This window comes from Notothenia rossii, assembly GCF_949606895.1.
Source record: "Notothenia rossii genome assembly, chromosome: 4".
Lineage (NCBI taxonomy): Eukaryota > Metazoa > Chordata > Actinopteri > Perciformes > Nototheniidae > Notothenia > Notothenia rossii.
Genome location: NC_136902.1, coordinates 32,068,448 through 32,091,593, shown reverse-complemented (window position 1 = coordinate 32,091,593; position 23,146 = coordinate 32,068,448). Strand labels below are relative to the sequence as shown.

The 23,146-nt window shown below is 38.1% G+C and overlaps 2 protein-coding genes and 1 long non-coding RNA gene across 5 annotated transcripts in view; 1 reads left to right on the top strand and 2 right to left on the bottom strand.

The window, feature by feature from the left end:
* chchd6a (coiled-coil-helix-coiled-coil-helix domain containing 6a) overlaps positions 1-278 on the bottom strand; it is a 104,800-nt gene extending 104,522 nt beyond the window's left edge. For 2 of the 3 annotated variants that reach the window (XM_079676728.1, XM_079676730.1), the window contains exon 1: positions 99-276. In XM_079676728.1, coding sequence (XP_079532854.1) covers positions 99-182 — 84 coding nt within the window. In that variant the 5' untranslated portion in view covers positions 183-276. Of the gene's footprint in view, positions 1-98 lie in introns of all 3 variants that reach the window. The other variant, XM_079676729.1, reaches the window with a different exon arrangement.
* Positions 279-749: 471 nt separating this feature from the next.
* LOC307035210 (E3 ubiquitin/ISG15 ligase TRIM25) lies at positions 750-8,500 on the bottom strand. The gene is made up of 4 exons (XM_079674280.1): positions 6,251-8,500; positions 5,023-5,162; positions 3,500-3,667; positions 750-2,091 (listed from the first exon to the last, which is right to left on the bottom strand). The coding sequence occupies exons 1-4, from the start codon at positions 6,860-6,862 to the stop codon at positions 1,383-1,385; spliced, it is 1,629 nt and encodes a 542-aa protein (XP_079530406.1). The 5' UTR covers positions 6,863-8,500; the 3' UTR covers positions 750-1,382.
* An 8,247-nt stretch (positions 8,501-16,747) lies between these two features.
* On the top strand, positions 16,748-21,462 carry LOC307036596. Its single transcript, XR_013807399.1, has 3 exons — positions 16,748-17,058; positions 18,262-20,702; positions 20,980-21,462. It is a non-coding gene; the product is annotated as an uncharacterized lncRNA (long non-coding RNA).
* Positions 21,463-23,146: the final 1,684 nt, after the last annotated feature.

Genomic DNA, 23,146 nt, shown 5'->3' with positions numbered 1-23,146 from the left:
ATTTGCTGTGCAGCGACAGCTAACGGCTAGTTAGCGCTAGCCGTCAGATTAAAGTAATGTTAGCATGGTTTATCAAACGTTAGCTTGATTCGCGTTACCTTGACACCACGAAGAATCCTGACTCGGTCCTCATCATCGACACCGAAAGACACTTTCCGGGTCGTACTCTCTCCTGAGCCCATGCCTTCTGCTGTTAGGTGACCTTGCGTAGAATATTGTTACTAACATGAATTGATGTTGTCCTGCCCAATGACAAAATGTGTGACAGATTAAATGCAGGTTGCCAGGTAGAATTTACACCATCCCCCTTTCAAAGAGGCGTGAAACACGGAGCATAATTTTTGTATTTGTTTTTAATAATAAAATCGAGCCAGTGACTGGAAAAGGGTATGTTATTAATACAAATCATCATAATAGGTTTGTTAAACTAAAGTTTAAATGGTTAAAATACTCTAAATTACCGTTTAACAGCCCAACCTGGCAACCCAGATGTATTACACTAAACTTTATTTCAGTGACTAAAACTCTTGAATGAATGCACTTCAGGTTATATTTATGAATTAAGCAGTACGTTTCAAATGTGTATATTTGCATGGATGTTGCAACTGTACACATCTTTGACAATACTGTATGTCAATATGGCCATGCTAATAAAGCTATTTTAATTTAATCGAACTGTCAAGAGCCAATCATATTGCATACTATACCATACATACATAGGACTACATACATATAGATGTAGATGCACAGACATTATCACAAGAGTTTATTTGTTGCATAAACACAAATATGTGTCTCATATTCATCTTAAAGGTTGGTGTCCACGCACATCAATGTTTACAGGAAATAAAGATCACACACAGAAAACACACAATTCAAAAGATATGAAGTGACTTCATAGACACACTACAAATTGAAATGTAAGAAAATGACAAAAAACAAAATGAAGAAAATCCCACAAAGCAAATTCATGTACATTAATGTACTCCACAAAAATCACCCTTATCATTAACAAAAAATGTTTTGTAAACAACTTTATTATGATTGAATGTTACAGTACTGTAAGGCAGTTGTGGTTTTGTATAAAAGCACGGTATTATAAAGCATTGTTTTGTATTAATGCAAGACAAATGTAGGGATTTAACAAAAAGGCCTGCACAACAACAAGCTAATGTCTGACTGAGGTCATTTTTTTCTTACTTAAGACTGCTTAAGACACATAAATGCACTATTTAGGATCGATTCCTTACAAATATGGCATTTGTTAAACATGTATTTTATTACAGATATTTGACAGGGAGCAGTACAAATACAAAACAATGCAGATGTTAACACCCAAATCAATTCTAAGCATGTAAAAAAGCAAACAACAGAAGTTGTGTTTACATCCCACTGTGCAGTGTGATCCAGGACTCTTGAGTGTTTGAATGGATACTGAACGCTGGGTAAACGGGCTCCTTGAACACAACCCTGAAGGTGTGCAGGTGCTCCCTGTGCCCTTTGGTGTTATGGAATATTAAAGTCCCAGCCTCATAGTCCAGTGCTATCTCAATCCTGAGCGGGTGAATGGTCATTTCCCCCAGAGCGACGTTGCAGGAGGACTGGCACACCGTCAGCTTGTTGTTTTTCCACTGAAGTCGCCAGGAAACAGAGTTGTGTCCTAGGCGGCTGTGGTCACCACGGCGAAGGATGCCCTTGTAACACACGCCCATGGACCACATGCTGCCGGGCCCCACTTCCACCACCCATATGTGCTCCCCACTGGAGAACCCCTGGCTGCACAGAATCTGGGGTGCGCTTGTGAAACGCTCTGGGTGCTCTGCGTACGACTGCTTGCTTGGGCTGTACTTGACTGTGCGCAGATCATTGGACACTATCAGGTTCTGGTGGGCGGTGCAGAGGTTGAAGGTGAGGTCCAGGGGGTTCAGGAGGATATGGAGGGAGTTCAGGATGGGGATCATTTCGGAGCGGAAGTCTTGGGTTTTGAGGCCTGCCTGCAGACGCTTGGTGTTCAGCGGAGCCTTCAAGGGGACCACGGAGGGAAAATTGCCTGTGGAGACCTCTTTCAGTTTATTCTCAATCTGCATGAACCTGGAGAGCAGAAGAGTTTTCTCAGTTGGGGATTTTTACATTTTATTCACATGCTTTGGTTCTGGCATCACATGTCTTTACTCATGCAGGCAGAAACATATGACGACTTATCTGCTAGACCAGTGGTTCTGGTACGCGGAGCCCTAGGGCTACGTTGGGGTACTGCAGGGGGCACGTGAGATTAAAAAAAAAAGGTTAATTTAAAAAAATACCATGCATGATTACAAAAATAATCTTAGTACAATAAGTGAAATAGAAAACACATTTGTATAAAAAATATTTCTAGAACCACCAAGGGGGTCCTGATATAAACATGTCAAATGTGTGTATTGTATTGTATAGTTTTTCATAATATATCATTTTTTTCATTGGTTTGTTAAGCATATATATTACTTCGATTGAAAAACTCCTTGGAAAAATTGTATCTGTTCTTTTTTTTCATGCACAAAGATGAAAAAATCCTTAGTTTGTTGTAATTAATGCATGAAGGAACATCACTATATTGTAATTATGCATATAGGCTTTTTCAATCAAAAATGTTCGGGGTCGGTCAGGGGGTACTCGGCTGAGAAAAAATGTTTCAAAGGGGGTACATTACTGAAAAAAGTTTGAGAAGCACTGTGCTAGACTCATATAAAGTAGTAATAGCTACTAGCTCACGTAGTTATCCGGCACACTTTTAAATGTAACATTATCTAATGTCAACTTGGAAGCCCTGAGAGGCAAGTGAGGAAGACAACAAATTATGTTGATTCATAAATCCAATTGACTTTTCTTTATTTCCTGTGCCTATGACTTAAGAAGTGATGCATTTTGTATGGATAATCTATGAAATATTATTTTTTTATGATACAGTTTTTATGTGTTTGTTACTGTAATACTAATTATTGCCACCAGAGGCTGAAATGCATCACTATCCTATTTTCTAAATAAAGACATGACAGTAATTTTTCAATACTCGCATCGAGTACTTAGAGAAAATTAAAACTTACCTGAAAGAAAATATGAAAGCTTTGAGTACAAAGCTTGCAAAACTTTATTTATGGCCCCCTTGCATTTAACTTTCACAGATAAACAAAACATTTTTTATCAGAAGCTGCAACCAAAAACTTTTTCTAAATATAATTCTTAAATCATAAGTACACAAGACAGAGTAATGTTGAGATCAGACTTTTTTTCTCAATTTTCTCTCAGGGCTTCCGTAGATTGTAAAGCTTATATTGTTAATGAAATCAAGTTTAATGGCACATGTATGAACCTTTGTAAATAGACAAATATACATGCTGTCAATTCATCAGTGAAAACATGTTTTCCAATATTATTAGGAACTATTTCTTTCACATGATTTTGGACTCATATATTACTTCTTTTTTTTCTTCTTTTTTTTAAGCAATATATTCTTTTCTACCTGTGTATGAAGACGCATGGGTCTGTCTCACTGAGGACCTCTTCAGCGTTTCTCTGGACCTCCACTAACTGCTGCTGCTGCTCCTCCAGTGCATTGAGTCCATACTGCCAGCTCTGTCTGCGCAGGCTCCTCTCCTCCTCCAGCAGCACATGCAGGCGCTCCCTGTACCTGAACACAACACAGCAGCAGTACATCAAAATCATGGTAAACTGGGAACATCATCATTCCCACCAGACTATATACTTCATATTATGGCATTGTTTGTGTATTACTTCAGCTTTGAAGAGCCTTTTTTAACAGTATGTTTATGTGCAAGGACAGCACGTTTTAATGTTTCTAGGTTTTCTCTCATAAAACTAAGAAATACATTGAAACTTTAAATGACTGACTCAATGGAATCAGTCTCACAGTGAAAGTTGAAAGGTGATCTTAAAGAGCATATGACACTTGACAACGTTTCCAGGCAGTCTCAAAATGCTGACAAACTGGATCCATCGCATTAAGTGACTGTTCGGGACTGAAAGAACATCTGCTTCTGGTAATCCTTTTCACGGTATGTGCTTCTGTCAATTGTACTCAGACTGACTTATCACATTAATCATATAACCTGTTAGTAACAGTGCAGGCGTGGTTTTACTATTTTATTGTACATTTCTGCTTCAGGGTTTGAAAATATGTTTCAATTCATATTAATTTGAAAGGGCCTTTTAAGGTTTTAAGGTTCCTATTTGTGTGTTTTGCGTCTACTGTGACATGTCTCCATGCTTTAATGTTCAAAAGGCCCTTTATTTTTCTCATACTGCCTGTGCTGCAGCACCTCTTTTCACCCTCTGTCTGAAACCAGAGCCCAGTCTGCTCTGATTGGTTAGCTGGCCAGCTCTGTAGTGATTGGACAAAAGCTTAGTAAAACTAAGCTTTTGTTTTATCTTTTAGGTTACCATGGTGAAACTCATAGCTAATCTGCTTCATCATGACTCAGGGTGTGGTTTAATGTGATTTGATTGGCAGTTGTCAAGAAAGATAAACATACAACCCAACAGCATTCATCAGATTCTGATTTAAAAGGAGATACATCCTGATTGGCCGTGAAATGATGTGACGTCACCATTGTGCAGCTAAACTGCGCCCACTTCAACCATAGGGAGGGAAACATATATATTTTTAAACAAATATTATGTTTTTAGAAAAAGTAATCCCATTTGACCAAAGAATATAGAAAAATGAAAACAAGGCTTTATCTCGGAAACTAAATACAATCAAGTATTGGGCATCAATAAACTTATAGCAAGTTACATGCAATGCACATATGCAATGTAGAAAATGTTTAATATAGAATACTTTTTTTCCCGCACTTGTCAAAATCCTAACATTGACTTTTAATAAAAGTATGATCCTTCATGTGATCTACAAATGTTGAAGTTGTACTGTTAGAGACTTTGTCAATATTTAAAGACTTTGGAGCAATTAAGAAAACATGTATGGCTGTTTTTCCTTATACAGTACTTAATACTACAGTATGTTACCTGTCCACCAGTGCAGCCATACTGTCCATGATGGCGACCGCCTTGTTCACCAGTTTGTCTCCGATGGCTTCAGACCTTCCTTGCTCCTCTGCTGTCTTTTGCAGGACACTCTCTGTGATCTGCAGCCTGAAGGAAACCACCTGCACACATGTTGCCTGTTTAGCATTTTGTATGTTCCATATTGCAAGCAAAAAGAGATGCCTAGTCATGTGTACGTGACATTTCGGTGAGATGATTTTGCACTTCTTCCTGGCACAGATGTAATCTTATTAATTACAAGTCATCTGGAATGGAAAACTCAAGTCAACACTGTCAGAAGTCATTGGGTGTTTCTCGTCAGCCGGACAACTTTTGCATTCTTATCATTCAATACTCCTGTAATGCGTCATGGCAGTGAGCCAGATGGCCGCTAGCCACTTTATTCAAACCTCAGATGTCTCGTTTCATTGTGCAATCTCTAGCGTTCTCTGTTTGGTAGCAATGTATTGTTCAAGGCAAGGGAAGGGAAGGCAAGGGAAGTTTATTTATATAGCACCTTTCAACACAAGGCAATTCAAAGTGCTTTACAAAAATGAAAGACATTAAGAAAATGGCATTTAAAAACAGTCATTAAAAAGCAAAGATAATATAATGAACATTAAAAGAAAAAAAATACATGGATAAAAGTTACAGTGCAGTTTAAGATATGAACAGTTCAATTAAAAGCAGCGGCAAAAAGCAAGTCTTCAGCCTGGATTTAAAAGTAGTAAGAGTTCAGGTTTATTATTTCTCAATATATTTAAAAATAAACAGAAAACATTTCATGCATGAGGTCAAACGTGAAGTGTCTATTAAAGGGAAAACAGGAATTTATTTTAAAAAGAAGAGTTTGATATAAGCACAGTCAATTCAATATTCATTTATTATCAGAAACGTTTTTGTTCATGTTTGTCAAATTGTGTGCTTGCCTGTAGACAAACTTCACATGTTCCCACATTCAGTTAATCTTCACTTTATTACCAAAAATAATCGCTGGATTACCAATCCATTGTTTCTTCAATTTACATACAATAAGTACTTTTTCTAGATAAAAAATGTTGTTGTAAAAAACACATTTAGGGTATTTATTTGACTATATCCTGTTTTTTACTCTATCCCAAAGTCCCAGTTTTCTCAATGTTTGCAAGACTGATGCTACGATAAAAAAAGGAACAAATATCTCTCTAGTAAACATAAATGAAAGCACTACCTTGCTGCGGCTCTCCAGCGCCGCCCTCATCTCCTGCTCTGCGGCGCTGAAGGTGAGAACATCGTGGTCGTAGTGGTGTCCCTCTATGAAGCACGTGCTGCACATCAAGGTCCTGTCATTGGAGCAAAAATACTCAAAGGGACGCCGGTGAGTGGCACAGGCCTTCATCCCCGGCTCCTTCAGGGGCTCCACCACGGCGTGGGCCCTGAACGCCTCCTTCTCGTTGTGCCTCTGAAGGTGTCTGGTACACAGCGACACCTTGCAGTGCAGGCACGTCTTCACGGCCGCCAACCGCTCGTCTATGCAGTGGTCGCAGAAAAAAAAAAAACCCACAGTGTCAGGCTGCCAGTCCAGCAGTGGAGCGGTGGCTCGGTAACCCTCGATGATGCTGCAGAGTTTGAAGTTCCTCTGCAGGGATTCAAACCCTTGGTACTCCTCGCGGCACTCTGGACACCGTGGAGGTGTTTGGTCCTTGATGTCGACGCTCTTTCCGATACAGGATCGGCAGTAGTTGTGTCCACAGGGGAGAACCAAAGGATCGGAGAAGAGCTGAAGGCAAATGGGGCAGCTTAGCTCGTAGGCTAGCTGTTCCTCTGGCTTGGACAAAGACATGGTTTCTGTCTCTTATCTCTGTCCACCTCCACCTCTTGTCATGAGACTATCTTCTTTACTTTGTTTCTGCTTTCCACCCGGTGAGTCTACAGTGACAATAGGCAGTATACAGAGCAAACAAGGAAGTCAGCAGGCAATAACATTTTACCAGAATAGCAGGAGGTGTATCCACAATGTGTGCAGTACAGCATTCCTTTCAAGGAGGCCCTGCTGTCTTTGTTACCTGAAATTCCCACCAGCATAGGGGTGGCTGTTGATGGTAAAACAAACACTTCACGTGACTCATGCAAAGTAATTAAAGTGCCAGGAACTATCTTCCCATGAAACCATAGAGCATGAGATCTTTACTCGAGATAATGTAAGTTGCACATCTTGCACAGTACTGGAGCAGACACCTTTGCACAGGCATTGCAGGTGTATGCATTTCTGCAAGACTGAAAGAAGATAATAAAGAACTAATGGAAACCCCATACTGTACAACATTGTCAAGTCAGTTTAATAAATTCCACTAACACAGGACTCTCGATCATGGGATTGATGTGTCCTGTGTGAAAACAGTCAACATTTTACGACCATAACTAGACAAACATTGCCAAACAATCATAATTGTTTTAAACCTAACCTAAGTAGATTTGTTGTGTTTCTGTTTTATTTAAATTCCAATTCACAAGTGTGAAACAAGTGTTTTAAGCAGCAACTTAATCCAGGACAAAATACGTTTGACTTTGTAGAAGAAAGCGTTGCAACTATTGCTTCCTCTCTGGTGCGACACTCCCTTTTTAGGTTTTTTATTTTTGACCCTGATTTGAGCAGCGCCTCCGATGTTGAATGACAAATCCAGCCGAGGAAAAGTCCTTTTTACTGGCTTGCCTGATGCTGGGATGGTCGGCACAATCATTGCTAGGAAAATGTTTTGCCAACTAATCATGCTTGATCATTTACATATTACAAATATTGCACAATTATTTCAATCAGATTTCCCCAGAAGAAAACCGATTATCTTTTTGTTTTCAACCTGATAACCCCAACCCATTTAGTTCAGTTTACCAATGCCTGTGAATTTATATAAATTGATACATGCTTTACTTGTTTTTACCACTACTTTTGTGTGGTTTAGTGGGTTCCAACGTGGGTTAGGTTTAGGGTGTAACCTTCCCTATCCTGTGCTGGACTTAGCCCCTTCATAACATGGATTAGACTTCAACAATCTACAACCTAACTCATCTTTATTGAAAATAAGAAATGCTTGACACTGATGTTGGTTTTATCTATCTTCAATATTATTTGGTCCATTGTGGATATGTAAAAGTTTGTTTCTGCATAATACTCACATGCGCTGATGTCTCCTGGGACTCATCGCTCGCTCCAATGTTGTTACGTTTGTACAACAAAAACCCAAGCGGAAAAAAAGTATTTCTGCAAAAGTAAAAACTGTTATCTATGATTAGATACACAGCCGTTTGAAGGTGCTGGTTCTGAATGTTTCCAAAGCAACTCCAACTGCAGGTACTGTATCCTGGTTTGACATAACCCATAAACCTTTGTGATATATTGAAGCCTAAAATGTAGTTCCTGAAATAGAGATAATATTTACTCAGTGGGCTCCCATATATTTCAAAAAGAAATGAGATCATCTGACATGCTTCAATATACATTTTTTTTTATAAAGCATGTCTTGTTGGTGATTTCCATTCATTGCCAACTTTCCATTATAATAAAGATCAACATGGTATTTTGATTTGTCCTTCCTGATTGTTACGTTCCCTATTGGGCTAGGGGAACCAAAGGGAAATAACACAACCAGAGTGGAATTGGTATAATAAGTGGCTTTATTACAGTAGGTGGTAACAAAGACAGGCAAACAGCCTAGAATGAACCAAACGGATGATCTTACCATCAACAAAAAAGGACTCCAAAAGAGAGTTACAAAGAAACAAAACCTCACGTTACACGTGGTACAAATGGAAATGAGGAAGGCTGCACACACACAGCTGCAGCTGGTCAACAGGTGCTAATCACCTGGGTCTAAGCTAACGTGTTACACAAATACTAGCAGCAGATCAACAGGTGCTAGTCACCTGGGTCTAAGCTAACAATTATAAGCACAGTTACACAAATACGAAACACAACACACTACCTAGCACTCTGCTACGCAGTCTACTAGTTGCAAGGGAGCTAATAGCATGAACACCACGAGTAAGGTATCACAAGGCTAGAGGCGTCTGTCTCCCAACATAGAGCCTCTAGAATGATCTCCGTTCCCAGCCTTTGTACTTCTCTCCCGGGAGATGTGCCGGAAAGGGCGGGGATTGGATGACGTCTCATCCAATCACCTCTTCGGATGTTGCGAGGGCGGGACGTCGGAGGAACTGCGCCGCTCATGTGTACACACACACACCCACACACACGCACACGCACGCACGCACACACACACACACACACAAACAGGTATAACAGCCTTAACAGCCCCAGGAAGGCAGCGGCTGTAACACTGATGTCACAATTTTCCACTAACCAGTTTGACAACACATGTGTGAGGTAGGCTTTAGACTACGAACATTGATAGAGGAAATCAGCGTGAAACAGTATTTAACAAAAACATATTTTAAAACGAAATGATTTGAAAGCTATATCTACACTTTTTATACAGGAAACCATTTGGCAAACCAATATCAACTCAAGGTCCACTGACTTTTTCTTTTTCCGGAGCTTTCAAAATGTCTCACTTGGTCTTCATCAGCAGGAGTTTGCTCAATTGGCATAAAACTTCCAATAACAATTAGTATCAAAGCCATGTTGAATTACACACAATTGTCATTGCTAGTTTTAAACCAGAAAGCACCCACGTTGTGTCCACACCACATCCTGCACAGTAGCTGGGGGTTACTATCAAATGTGGGGTTCTAAAAGGCTTTTTGTGATGCCCAAAACTTCCTTAAGTCAGAAAAATAAATATAAGAGTATAAATAGAGGCATGGGCTGCAGGGTCAATGCACACACAGACACCACCACACACTATAGTGGGTCTACTGATGATTAAGAGGGATTATCTTTATTTCCCATGCATAGTTTTTTTTATGGAATTGTTGCATACTTTACCTTTTAGAGACAATATCACACCCATTTATGTTTATGTCATTGACTGTATGTTTCATCTTGAACATCCAATGACATCCAGCGTCCTGTCATAAAGGGCCAGTTCAACCACACACACACACACACACACACACACACACACACACACACACACACACACACACACACACACACACACACACACACACACACACACACACACACACACACACACACACACACACACACACACACACACACACACACACACACACACACACACACACACACACACACACACACACACGGGGGCAAGGCAAGGCATTTGGGGATTGATTGGATGGGACTACCGAATAGAGTAATTTTTAAAATGATAAACGATTTCAAATATGGAGGTGTTATAACATACAGAAACCTAACAACTGACGAAGGTAACGAAGTCTTGAAATTAGTGAAAAATAAACAGTTATCGGAGAGCATGAGAGACGTGAGGTGGCTGATATCAGTCAACAGACTTGCGGTCAGAGCTGTGGTTTCATGGAGCTGCTATGTGAAAACTAGAACATGCCCCATGATTATCTGTGAGGAGGACGAGACTTTACAGCACCTCATCATGGACTGCTACAGAGCCCAGGAGGTGTGGTCGCTCCTAAGGGGCATCGGCTTAGAGTTCAATGTAAATTATATCTCAATCATGTATTGTATTCTGGATGAGGGGATGGACAATAAACACAGGGACCTTTTTCAGCTGGTAATTTGTATAACATGTATGAAGATCTGGAAGACAAGGTGCAAGATGATATTAAATCAGACGATCATAAACAGTGGCACCATCGTGAAACAGGTTATCACTGAACTAAGGAGAAGAAAAACCCTGGACAAATCCCAGACTCAGCCATGGGGCGTTTTGAGTCTGTGACCGAACTGAGTCTCATTGTAATACAAACGTGCTCTCTTTATGTTATTTATATATTTATTCATTGTGTGTTATATGTATTATTAATGTAACATTTGTATATCATGTACTGCCCAAATAATATAAAATAAAGTTTTCAAAAAAAAAAAAAGCAAGGCAAGGCTAGGCTAGGCAAGGCAAGGCAAGGCAAGACAATATACAGTAGCACTTTTCTGTACGCGACAATTCAAAGTGCTTTACAAAACAAATTAAAATACTTTTTAGGAATAAATACATTAAAAACACATTATACAATTTTAAAACAGACATTACAAAGCAAAGATAATAAAATAATAAAAATAAACACCACAGGTATACAATACATGTTTAAAAGGCATACTGTAGTTCGAATATGAGCATCTCAATTAAAAGCAGCGGCAAAGAGATATGATTTTAGTCTCGATTTAAAAATAGTAAGCCTTTCTGTGGACGTGCATGATTTGGGTAGTTTGTTCCAGATTGTCAGGGCATAATAGCTAAATGCTGCCTCTCCATGTTTTGTTTTTACTCTCGGAACCGATAGAAGACCCGTCCCAGAAGACCTGAGGCACCTTGATGGCTCGTAATTATGCAGGAGTTCAACAATATACAGTACTTTGGTCCTAAACCATGTAATGATTTAAAAACTAGCAATAGTACTTTAAAATCAATTCTTTGGACGACTGGAAGCCAATGTAGAGATTTCATCTGAGTCAGCTGCAGCTTTCTGATGGATTTTTTTGTCAGCCCTGTGAATACACTATTGCAGTAGTCGAGTCTACTGAAATAAAAGCATGGACAAGCTTTTCTAAGTCCTGTTGTGACATTAGTTTTTTAATCCTCGATATATTCTTCAGGTGATAATAAGCAGACCTAATGACTGTTGTAATGTGGCTGTTGAAATTCCGGTCTGAGTCCATCACAATTCCAAATAGATCAATTCAAACTATAAGAGATGTTGTATTCCTATTGAAATACTATTCTATGACCTATAGACCTGTCTTTATATATCAGAATAGAATACAATACAATCGTTTAGTGTCATTATACATGTACAATGAGATAATAAATGCTTCTCCCTTTCAAGGGTGCCATCAAATAATGTGTCTAATAAATTGAAGAATATGCTCAGTTAACCATAACATTCCTGTAATAAATTAACCTTAATAATGGTTTATAATGTTCAGTTTGTGTTGAAACTGTTTTAGACAGGTAAGGTCAAATTATTATTATAGATAAGGTGTTGGTGATCATTTTTGAAGGAGTTTTTACTGCTGCTCAACTATTGCGTTCCACATAGAGGTATTTCTGGAAAGGACAAAATAATAAAAACACCTGTTATCATAAGGTAAGGTGGAGAAAAATTTACAATAATGATAAGTAAAATACAGTTAAATTACCAAATGCACACTCTAAAAACAAATGCCTTGGCCCAACAAAGAAAATCAACGCAACAGTTTGCATCGATGTTTATTGAGTTAAGACAACTTCTAATGAGATTGTCTTAAAGCAACAAAGTTATTGGAGTTAGGGGAGAAGGATTTTCCTCTACAATCAGAGGTGTTTTTAATTACCACTTACTTAATAATTGGTAGCATAAACACAAGTTTTGAAGTTGATTACTCAAAAGATTAAGTTGTTCCGACTAGTTTTACCACATGATTTAAAAGGGATTTTAAGTTATGTACTTAATTACCCTAATTCGGGATACAAGTTTTTAAGTTGATTACTCCAAAAATTAAGTTGTTCCAACTTGTTTTACCGTATGATTTAAAAGGAATTTTAAGTTGTATGTATTTAATTACCATCATTGTGAACACACGCCTTTAAGTTGACAACCATTTATAAATTAAGTTGCTCCAAATATATTGTATTCAATAGTTTTTTCTCTTAGCTTTTTCATGTTTTTGCCTTTTTAAAGAAATTAATTGATTCCACAACAAAAATATTAGGCAATTCACTTTTTATTTTGAACTGCAGTTGTTTATTTCAACATATGATGTTTCAATCAGGAGAGAATTCATTTTGTTTGAACATTTATTGACACATGCCATATGATAAGGTGCATGAACACTTGAAATCACAGCTGACTGCAGGAGAGGGGAGAACCATTTTATAGTTTGGCTGCAGCACGTTGATTGGCTGCTGGTGAATGAGGTGAAATGTAATAGGTTAAAGAGAACGCCTGTGATGAGCTGATTATAAGCAGCTGCGGAGTGAATGTATATACCCAGTCTTCCTGAAAGAACTTGCGCTGAGCTTCATTTAAATCTTGAAAAAAAAGATAAATAACACAAATTTAAATTGCCCCACAAATAATAAATAAACACATTAGCCATATTACCATGGGAAATGGGGACACAGCAAAAAAAATGCTGCCATCACATCGAAGTTAGAGGCCTTTGCATATTTAAAACCAGTGCCAAATATATAAAATCTGTAAAGTTCTTGTAAAACTACAGAAACAAACTCTCAATGGCCACCAATCTGCAAATCACACACATCAATTTGACAAAAGATGTAACAAAGATGTTTACACTGCCGACAGTCATTGTTTCAAACAGTATGAACACATTTAACGCAGAATGCTTGCTCATTCATTTGTTTCCCTCGACCACGATGGTTGCCATCGTATGGTCAGATCCTGGGGTGGACCGGTCACTGATGAAGGCGATATTCATGTCCTTTTTGAAGCACATTAAATAATAGCTTAGCGCATAAGAGATAATGAATTAGGTAATTGTATACTTTTTAAACTGTCACTCTTAGCTAATTCAGAGCCATTATTACCAGCTGCTAAAGCAGCGCTGGTATTGTTTTCCCCTATTGAATCTGCATGTGTGTGTCATCATGGCAATGTGGTCCTGAAGACACACAGAGGTGGTTTTGAGTACTTTGCTTAGTGTTTAAATGTATGTGGACAGATTTGGTCAATCACAACCGTGCAAGTTTTAGTTTGTCTTCTCATCTTTTTTGCAGGTTCTATACAATATTTGAACTGGTTAAGTGAAGAGCAGAAGCCACTTTTCAAATGTTACACAATCCTTTTCCCATGCCATTGCTGTCAACACCTATCCATACTGAACGTTGCTAAGATATTATTGATTGGGGCGTGGCCAAAAGTGCAATATGCTTCAAAATGTAACTGACAGAGAGCAGTGCTTTTGTCCTGTGTTTTTACACTCTGTATGGATTTTATTTTATTTCAAGATTTTGAATTATGTCGCTAAACTCCTTGAAAAGGTCCTCTTCCTTTTCTCCAAGGCACATGACAAGGAAGCGGATGGCTATAGTTCTCTGCGTACTTCAAGTGTATTGTGCTATTTTTGAAAAAGGAAAAAAAGAGAAATTACCTAAATTAATATATTCTGGATGGGTGACTGCCAACAACTTGCATTTCAATGACAACTCTAAATAACGATCCTACCTCAAGAAGCATGTCCTTGATCTGCTATCACCGAGATTCATTTTTAATAAAAAGCTATCACAATAGTAACCAAAGTATTTTTACTCTCACAGTAGCCTCTACTACTTTGTAACCTCTCACAGAACTATTCACAGTTCAAATGATGCTAATTTTGGTCAAACAGCAATTTGCCTATACAGTGCAACTACAAGGCTATCTGTATTTGAATGACAAAAGATGACACTCACATTAAAATGTCTTTTGTGTAGTATTTCTATTTGTCTTAACTGTCGGAACTTGTCCAGGCATGTTAAGTGGGAGTGGACTTGAAATCCTTAACTCAAGGTGTAGAACAATTAGGTTATCAAGCCAATTGCATTACTTAGTACAACTTGAATTTTGTTTTAAGTCAATTAATGCCGAAATCAGAGTTCAAATTACACACAATATTAAGTTGATGTAATAACCAACATTATTACGTCAACACAACTTATAAATTAATGTTGGCAACTTAAAATGTTTATCTAAATCAATTAACTCACATTTTTATCTTGCAACCATGCATTTAATTAAGTGGAGGTGAAAGGTCGCCTCAATTCGTTTTTAGAGTGCAGGTGAGACAGATGGTCTTACTTGATTATATTATTATTGATTTCAAATCTGTATGTTGTGATTTGTTTTTAACACATGCAATATAGTTTTCAATGGTTCAGGGTGTGAGTGACAAAAGGGAGAGAAGAGCTGTGAGTGAACATGTATAGAATAGGCAAATTAATAGATGTTAAGTTGAAAGTGTTTGGCCCGCTCAGACACAATACTCGATAAAGCTTTCTAAGGGGAGAGAATTATATTTATACAGCAAGAAATAACCCTGGAAACGAGGCTCAAAGTGATTGTTGAAACCCTAGATCAAGAACAAATTACCTAAAAGAAGATTCTAAGTTTGAATTACACAGGCACTGTCCCACTGTAATGATAGAAGTATATATGTCTATATATATATATATGTATTTAGCTGGTTTATTCGCATCTCCAGATCTTAAGCATCAAAGTACTGCAGGTACTGCTGAAGCAGGAGCTCGTTGAGTCTGCTCTGCTACCAGCCTGCGGGGGGAGACAGAGACAGAGAGAGACACACACACACACACACACACACACACACACACACACACACACACACACACACACACACACACACACACACACACACACACACACACACACACACACACACACACACACACACACACACACACACACACACACACACACACACACACACACACACACACACACACACACACACACACACACACACACACACACACACACACACACACACACACACACACACACACCAACTCAACAGTCAGAAACACTGCAAATATGCCTAGAGTAAAACTTTGTACTTCATTGTCTAGCCTCAGGTTCTACCGAGTAAAACGACTTTACACTGTGTGAATTGTTAGATTGTTCTTATTATACTTGACGGCTCAAGGTGTGTCGCACAGATAATAAGGAATGATGTCCTTGGAGTGAGATAATATGTAAAGAATTCAGAAAGATTTTCTTATTGGATAGAAAAACACCTCCAGCCCACATTCCTCGATGTTGTTACCCCTAAAGTGCAGCACACACTTGCAGCAATTGATTTAACACTGTCCTAAAATCATAGAACATTACTACACTTCAAATCTTGGTGTTTGACAGACATGGTAGACTTGTCGTATGTCAATCAAAAGTTAGAGAAATCTGAATTGTTGTATTAGAGTAACCAAACTTTGGACGTTGACTGTGAATCAAGCAATGTTCCATTGCAATCTCCATAGGCAGAACGCAAGAATCTCAAGAGTATTTACTATTTTTTCTCTTGTAAGAAAAAGAATAAAAGTGCAGATCTGTGCACTGAAAAAACAGATTTGTGCACTGAAAAAAAGGGAAAAGTGGGGTTGTTCAATTTGCAAATATGCAGTTAATATGTGCAACAGAATTGATTCATGTTTCTCATCGAAACATCAATCAATCATGTAGAACTATTTTAATCTTGAGGGATGTACGTTCTATAAGTCTCAATCTTAATTCTAAAATCTAGGGTTAGGGTTAGGTTTAAGTCTTACATTTTAAGTCTTAAATTACATTGAATTCTATGTAAAAACACATCAAATACACATAATTTTACTGCATGTAAAATGAAGGCAACTTTCTTTTTTTTGTTGCAGTAAAACCTTAAATTTAATGTAACAAAATGTAAAAAAACAAAAAATAACTGTATTCTGTACTGTTGTAGAATACAAAGAAATCTTATTATAAAACATCTCTAAAATGATAAATAAATGTATACATCTTCACAAAAAATGTAATATATTGCAGAAATACCCAAAAATGATTTTGTGTAAATAAAGTAGTTTTCATAGTATACTAAAATAGTTAACTGTAAAAAAAAAAGGGTCAAATTAAAAAAATGTATGTAAAAAGCTACGGCACTTGAAATGGAATCCAGCCATACAACGGCAGACAAGACAAGCAGGATTGGAATGAGTCCACAACACTCCTGATTGGTTGATATTAACTTCATCGGAAAAACCTGCCAATGAGCACTGTCCGCGCCTTTCAATCCAATTTGAAACTTCCACGTCAGTTTGAGCGGGTCTCCTCCTGCTGGAGCTACAGCTGTCTGTGTGTCTGCTCGAGAGTTTATGGAATAATATCGGGATAGTTTTACATCTACACGTTACATATGAGCATCGAGACATCAACAGAGAACAGAAGACTTGAGATCTGGTGAGTCCTGCAACTTTAATGGAGTTAAACATGTATTTAGATAATCCTTAGTTTGTGAATGTTTAATTGTGTATTTAAGGTTACGTTTCTTCTTCTAGTTCAGTGAGTTTTGAGTGATGAGACATATACTGTAAGGGAATCTGTGGATTATCAGCATTCATATGATACGTTTGTGCAGATAGCATGAAGTAAAAAATATCGCTTTTGTCAGTTATGTGCTAAAGTAGCGTTAGCCTCGTTAGCCGTTAGACTTGTGTCTCGTTTAGTTAAAAATGGTTAATATCGTCAGTTAGCTGAGTTTCTTCCCGTTATGTGGGTAAGCATCATTAATAGGTTGTTACATTTTAAGAAGTCCTGAGATGCTGTTTCTTGCAAGATGTCCCACCGGCGGGACAATCGGGCTATACAGGTTAACAAGGTGGCTGCTAATGTTAGCTTACAGCTTATTGCAGTGCTGCAGCCACCCTCTCGTCTCCAACGCGGGACGATTACACATAAACGTGCAGCAGGGTGTCACAGTGTTGTCGCCAATCTTATTGTAAAGTTGCACAGCTTTTTTACTGCTGAATCCAGTTTGTTAATGTTCAGTAGCCAACAGCTATCATAGCATAAACTGCTAACCACTAACGTTTGGCTAAATTGCTAGTTAGCTCTGCTCTATATATTACAAGCTAACATGACTAGCTAATGTCACACTCTGTGAACTGAAATAGTTGTTGTATTACTAAATCATACATGCTTGGTCCAAATTTCTGCTAAAATTTATTATTTTTAACAAAATTATCATTAAAGTATCTTTATTTTTTTGCATTTGTATCACACTTGGCTTAAACTATTTTAGTTCATCAATAAGAACGGGAGAATTAAAATAATGATTTGTGGTAATCAAAAACAATGTATTTAAAGAAACACTCAGCCATGCATGAAATAACATAGGAAAATAATATGGGTCATTTTTTACCCATGTTGTGCCTTAGAAGTGTAGTGATACAAACATGATTTTTATTAAAAAAAGTAAGAAAGTTAAAATGAAAGTTAGAATTGGTGTTGATCAAAAACAGGTTAATTGAGGAATTCCTGGAAGTAATTTATTGCAAAGATATTTACAATTTAAACTAATTTGGGTCACTTTTGACGCATGTTGGTTGTATGTTGTGTAACAAAGGGTTACCATGACAGCTGTGATGTTCACTCTTTTGACAGAGCACCAGTGGACAGTGAAGACTATGGAACAGAAGATGTCTGGCTTTGTGTGGAAAGCTGCTGAAGCCAGCCTGTGTCCCTCATCAGTCTCTCCAGGCAGCACCCAGCTATTCTTCCATCTTACAGATGAAAAGACTTTGGACTAATAACTAACTTGTGTCTAACATAATATTGAATGTCAGTGTTTCCCCTAGATTTACTGCTGATATATTCTTTAAATCCTCTGGAGCAGAGAGAGGAGCTGTGGATTATTGTTATTGAGTAATGCATCAGTGTTTCTTTGGGTCAAAAACGCTAAACTCAATTTAAAATGAAAGCGTTTAGTTTATTTAATAAAAGAGCTCATGTTCAATGTGAAAAGTGACCGTAGATATAGATTAGTTGCAATTTGGTGCTATATATATTTAAAAAAAAAAAATAATAATAAAAAAATATATATCATTCTTTTTTTTAAACACCTTGAATTTCAGGGAGGGGGCTCCGTTTGCAGGGCGCAGCTCCCCTCCAAGACTATGGTAGGGGAAGCACTGAATGCGGTTTAGTAAAGTATTTCAAAATACCCCACATTGTACATGTACCGGACAATCAGACCTTGTTCAACAAAGATCATCAGACAATTGTTTTGTCTTTGAGGTACAGCCGCAGCAGAGACTCTGAGTTTGAAGAAAACCCTAAAATGTTATTTAGTGTTGTTTAATCAATCAATATTTACTGGTCTTGAATTTCCTCACTGGATTACAAAATGCTCAAATCTTATTGTACAGGGACATTATGCAGATTTAATCACCTGAAGATGAAAATATAGATTCAGCGATATGTACCATTTTAAGGAAATAGACTGTTAGTGGTATTGACCAAAGCTCCACAGCTGTAGCTAGGCGCTGCTAATGAAAACTCAAGTGCTCAATTGGTTGGTTTTTCTTTTTTATTAAGAATTGACCAAGCATATCTTCCTATTCGAAATCCCAGTTGTACTTCGCTAACACGCAGTGCCTTGGAGGGTGCCTTTAATGGTTCCCACCCGTAACACATTTATGGACAAGGTCATGTTAGACAAGCAATCCAGTGGTTAGTTTTAGGGTAAGCTCCACTGTTTTTTTATTTTATGTATTCACTTTAAGAGAAAGGGATTTCAGAAACAAGTCGCACAAGTTTGGCCCAAGGTCAAATTAACAAAAGGTAACTGTTGTTAGACTATGTTCCCCCCTTCTAAACTTATGAAATAATGAGAAAAATATGAACGACTCTTCATAGAGCCACGTCCACACAGCTTTAAAGTTGTAGGAAGCTGAAGCATTACATTCGTGCCAACGGCTAGTTGTCGTTTCTAAGGTATTAGAAAGTTGGTGTTCTGGAAGTTTTAGCATAGGATCAATGCCCTTGGGATGCTCTCAATAACTGTTTTACAATTTTGTGTGTGTGTGTTTTGTGTAACCCTGCTTCAAAGGTCCATCATACAAGATGTAGGGGATCTATTGGCAGCTGCTGATAATAACATCAATCATTATGGTTTACTAATAGTTATCACTTCACTTCCTCCTCCATTACCTGGACACAGCAGGAACCTAAGCCAGGATCCTGTTTGTGGTCTTCAGCTCCGCCTTCAACACCATCATCCCGGCTCTGCTGCAGGACAAACTCTCCCAGCTGCACGTGCCCGACTCCACCTGCAGGTGGATCACAGACTTCCTGTCTGACAGGAAGCAGCATGTGAGGCTGGGGAAACACTTCTCTGACCCCCGGACCATCAGCATCGTTTCCCCTCAAAGCTGCGTTCTTTCCCCTCTGCTCTTCTCCCTGTACACCATCAGCTGCACCTCCAGTCACCAGTCTGTCACGCTACTGAAGTTCGCAGACGACACCACCCTCATCAGACTCATCTCTGGTGGGGACGAGTCTGCCTACAGGTGGGAGATGGACCTGGTGTAGGGACAACCACCTGGAGCTCAACGCTCTCAAGATAGTGGAGATGGTTGTGGACTTTAGGAAGAACGCAGCCCCACCCGCCTCCATCACTCTGTGTGACTCCCCAGTAACTGCTGTGGAGTCTTTCCGCTTCCTGGGCACCATCATCGCCCAGGACCTCAAACGGGAGCAGAACATCTGCTCCCTCACCAAAAAAGCACAGCCGAGGATATCCCATCACCATCTGACACGCTACAGCCACAGCCAAGGATAAGGGCAGGCTGCAGCGTGTCCTCCGCTCGGCAGAGAAGGTGATCGGCTGTAATCTGCCATCCCTCCACAACCTGCACGCCTCCAGAACCCTGAGGCGGGAAGATAGTGGCCGGCCCCTCCCACCCTGGACACAAACTGTCCCCCTCCGCGCTCCATCAAGACCAAAAGCTCTCTCCATCAGGACCAAAACCTCCCTCCCCACTGACACTTTACCTCGGCCACAACGCAGACTCTATGCATTACATAATGGAGATCAAAGGATGGTAAATAATGCAATGTTTAAATATTGCTTACTGCACATATTTTATATTCTATAATTTATTGCATTCTATTTCGGTGTAAATTACTGCTTTATTTTATTGCTATCTTACTATATTTGTATTAGTGTTCTAAATATAGTTCGCTATCTGTGCACTTTTTTTGATTCTAGTTTTTGATTTGTATGTACAGTATGCACCACGACACCTAGTCAAATTCCTCGTACGTGTGAACCTACCTGGCAATAAACCCGTTACTGATTCTGATCTTTTTGTCCTCTAGGTTGCACTGCCACATCTACAGTAGCGCAGAATGGACAGAGGAAACATGATTGGGCCTCAAGTTTTTTGCAGCCAATATACTTGATTCTACAAACTTGGGATAGGAGGGTGACTGAACAAGTTATCCATTGGATAGAACCTACAATGTTAGACTTACTAAATCCTGCACACTGCTCCTTCAAATTGACATCGCCATTTTGTAATTCCTGTTATTTTCAGTTGAGAATGTTTCAAAGTAATCTTAAAAAATTCAACTTACTTTTTGTTTCTACTGTTTATAAGTGTGATGTTTAAATATGAAATGCTGTATTCATTAGTTGTACTATAATTCTACAAATATTTGTATATTTTAAGTTTTCAGAGTAATTGTTTCCTAGAACATTTTGTGAGGTCATTTTATTGAACCTGTTTGATTGGAAAATAACAGTATTCTAGCTGTAGAACTTTTTTAATTTATTTTAGTGTTTGATCATACAAATCTAATAAAAAAAAATGTTAAAAACTTTTTCTCATCAGAACTTTATTTAAGGGATTTGAATTAAACATTTTAAGACAATGGATTTTGAAAAAAAGAGGAAAGTGTTTTCCTGTAAAATCTTTAAGGACAATTCCTGTATATTAATTGCTTTTGCACTTTATTTCAGTTAAAGTATTTTTACTTTAATGTTATGGTTTTTGTTTGGCAGCCTGCTGCCAGTCATTTGACCGTTTTTTTACGGGGTTTTTCCCCGTAGAAGTATTAGTGCTGTACTTTTATTAAAGGTTATTGAATGTAAAAAGAGCAGATAAACCTGTAAAATAACAGTGTTTCACTGCTGAACTTTAAGTTCTGTCACTTTATTGAAGGTGCTTGATAGTAATAATTTAGGATAAAACTGTAAAATAACAGCATTTCACTGCTGAACTTTAAGTTCTGTCACTTTATTGAAGGTGTTTGACCGTAATAATTTAGGATAAAACTGTAAAATAACAGTATTTACATGATTAACTCTTAATTATGTCCGTAATAAATAAGGGGAGATACCTGTAAAATAACAGTGTTTCTCTTTAAAGGAAATTAATTATATTTACTGTGAATTTACGTTTTTTTCCCATTATTGTAATTAGGGTATTTCACTGTAATTTGACGGTACGTTTTTGGAATCACAGCTGCCAGACTTTTTACCGTTTTTTTACAGTTTTTTTTTTTACAGTGTAGGTCAGCCACGCCAAGCCAGGAAGGCCAACCACCTTACAATTCATACATATTCCAAGGAAAGGTTTTAAGACAGTAGGCTACAAAGAATGCAGTCCGGGTGATGTTTTTTATGTGGGGTGCAGATGAGAGAGCTGTCCAGAATGACACCAAGGTGTTGTTTGAGTTCTTGATAAGCCATTAAAGAGCATGTATTCAGTATTCAGTAACTGATTACATTTACAAAATGTAATCCCCCCCTGGTCAACAACTTCAAAATTCTGGGCTATATAAAAATCGCTGGCCCGCGATAGTGTCTATTGGATACATTTTGGCCCTTAGACAAATGTAGTTGGTGATCCCTGATATACACAAACGGTGTAGTTATGCAATGAATGAAAAACTTGGGTCACAGGTTCCTCAATAGTGCATTACAAGACATCTATCAATATGTGTGCATACCTCCAGCAATGTTAACTATGTTGAAGCACTTATTTTAACTGATATTATACATATGTATTATACTCTTATAGATGTATGTCGATATTTCATCTCCGGCCTTATCAGGTATTGAACAATCAATAAATAAAGAACACAGAATTATTAAATATAAAACACAGAATTTGTGTGATTATACTAAATGATTTACAAATAAACACAACTGCATATTTACAACTGTTACACATGCTGATGTAACGCAAATGTTTCCAACTTGGGATCAATAAAGTATATCTTATCGTAAGATGAACGATGGCTACTGCCATATTTGCCTCTGAACCTTGACAAGTGCATGTTTCAGGCTTATCAATTAACAACAGGAGGGGTCACAGACATAAGACCAGCTGTTAAATAAAGCTCTTCTGAACTTAGCTGGCATGTGGGTATATATATTAATGCTGCCCATTATGGGCACAAGCAATTTTCACCCATTTATTAATTATATATTTTAAATTTGAGTGTTTCCTATCCCCTAAACCTCCAGGGATGAACAGAG

Bases quoted from the DNA above. Each gene is read 5' to 3' on its own strand.
- LOC307035210 (XM_079674280.1), bottom strand. From the start codon at position 6,862: ATGTCTTTGTCCAAGCCAGAGGAACAGCTAGCCTACGAGCTAAGCTGC. The intron at 5,163-6,250 runs GTAGTGCTTTCA...ACATGTGTGCAG, and splicing joins CGCTGGAGAGCCGCAGCAAG to GTGGTTTCCTTCAGGCTGCA. The intron at 2,092-3,499 runs GTAGAAAAGAAT...TCTGCTCTCCAG, and splicing joins CCATGCGTCTTCATACACAG to GTTCATGCAGATTGAGAATA.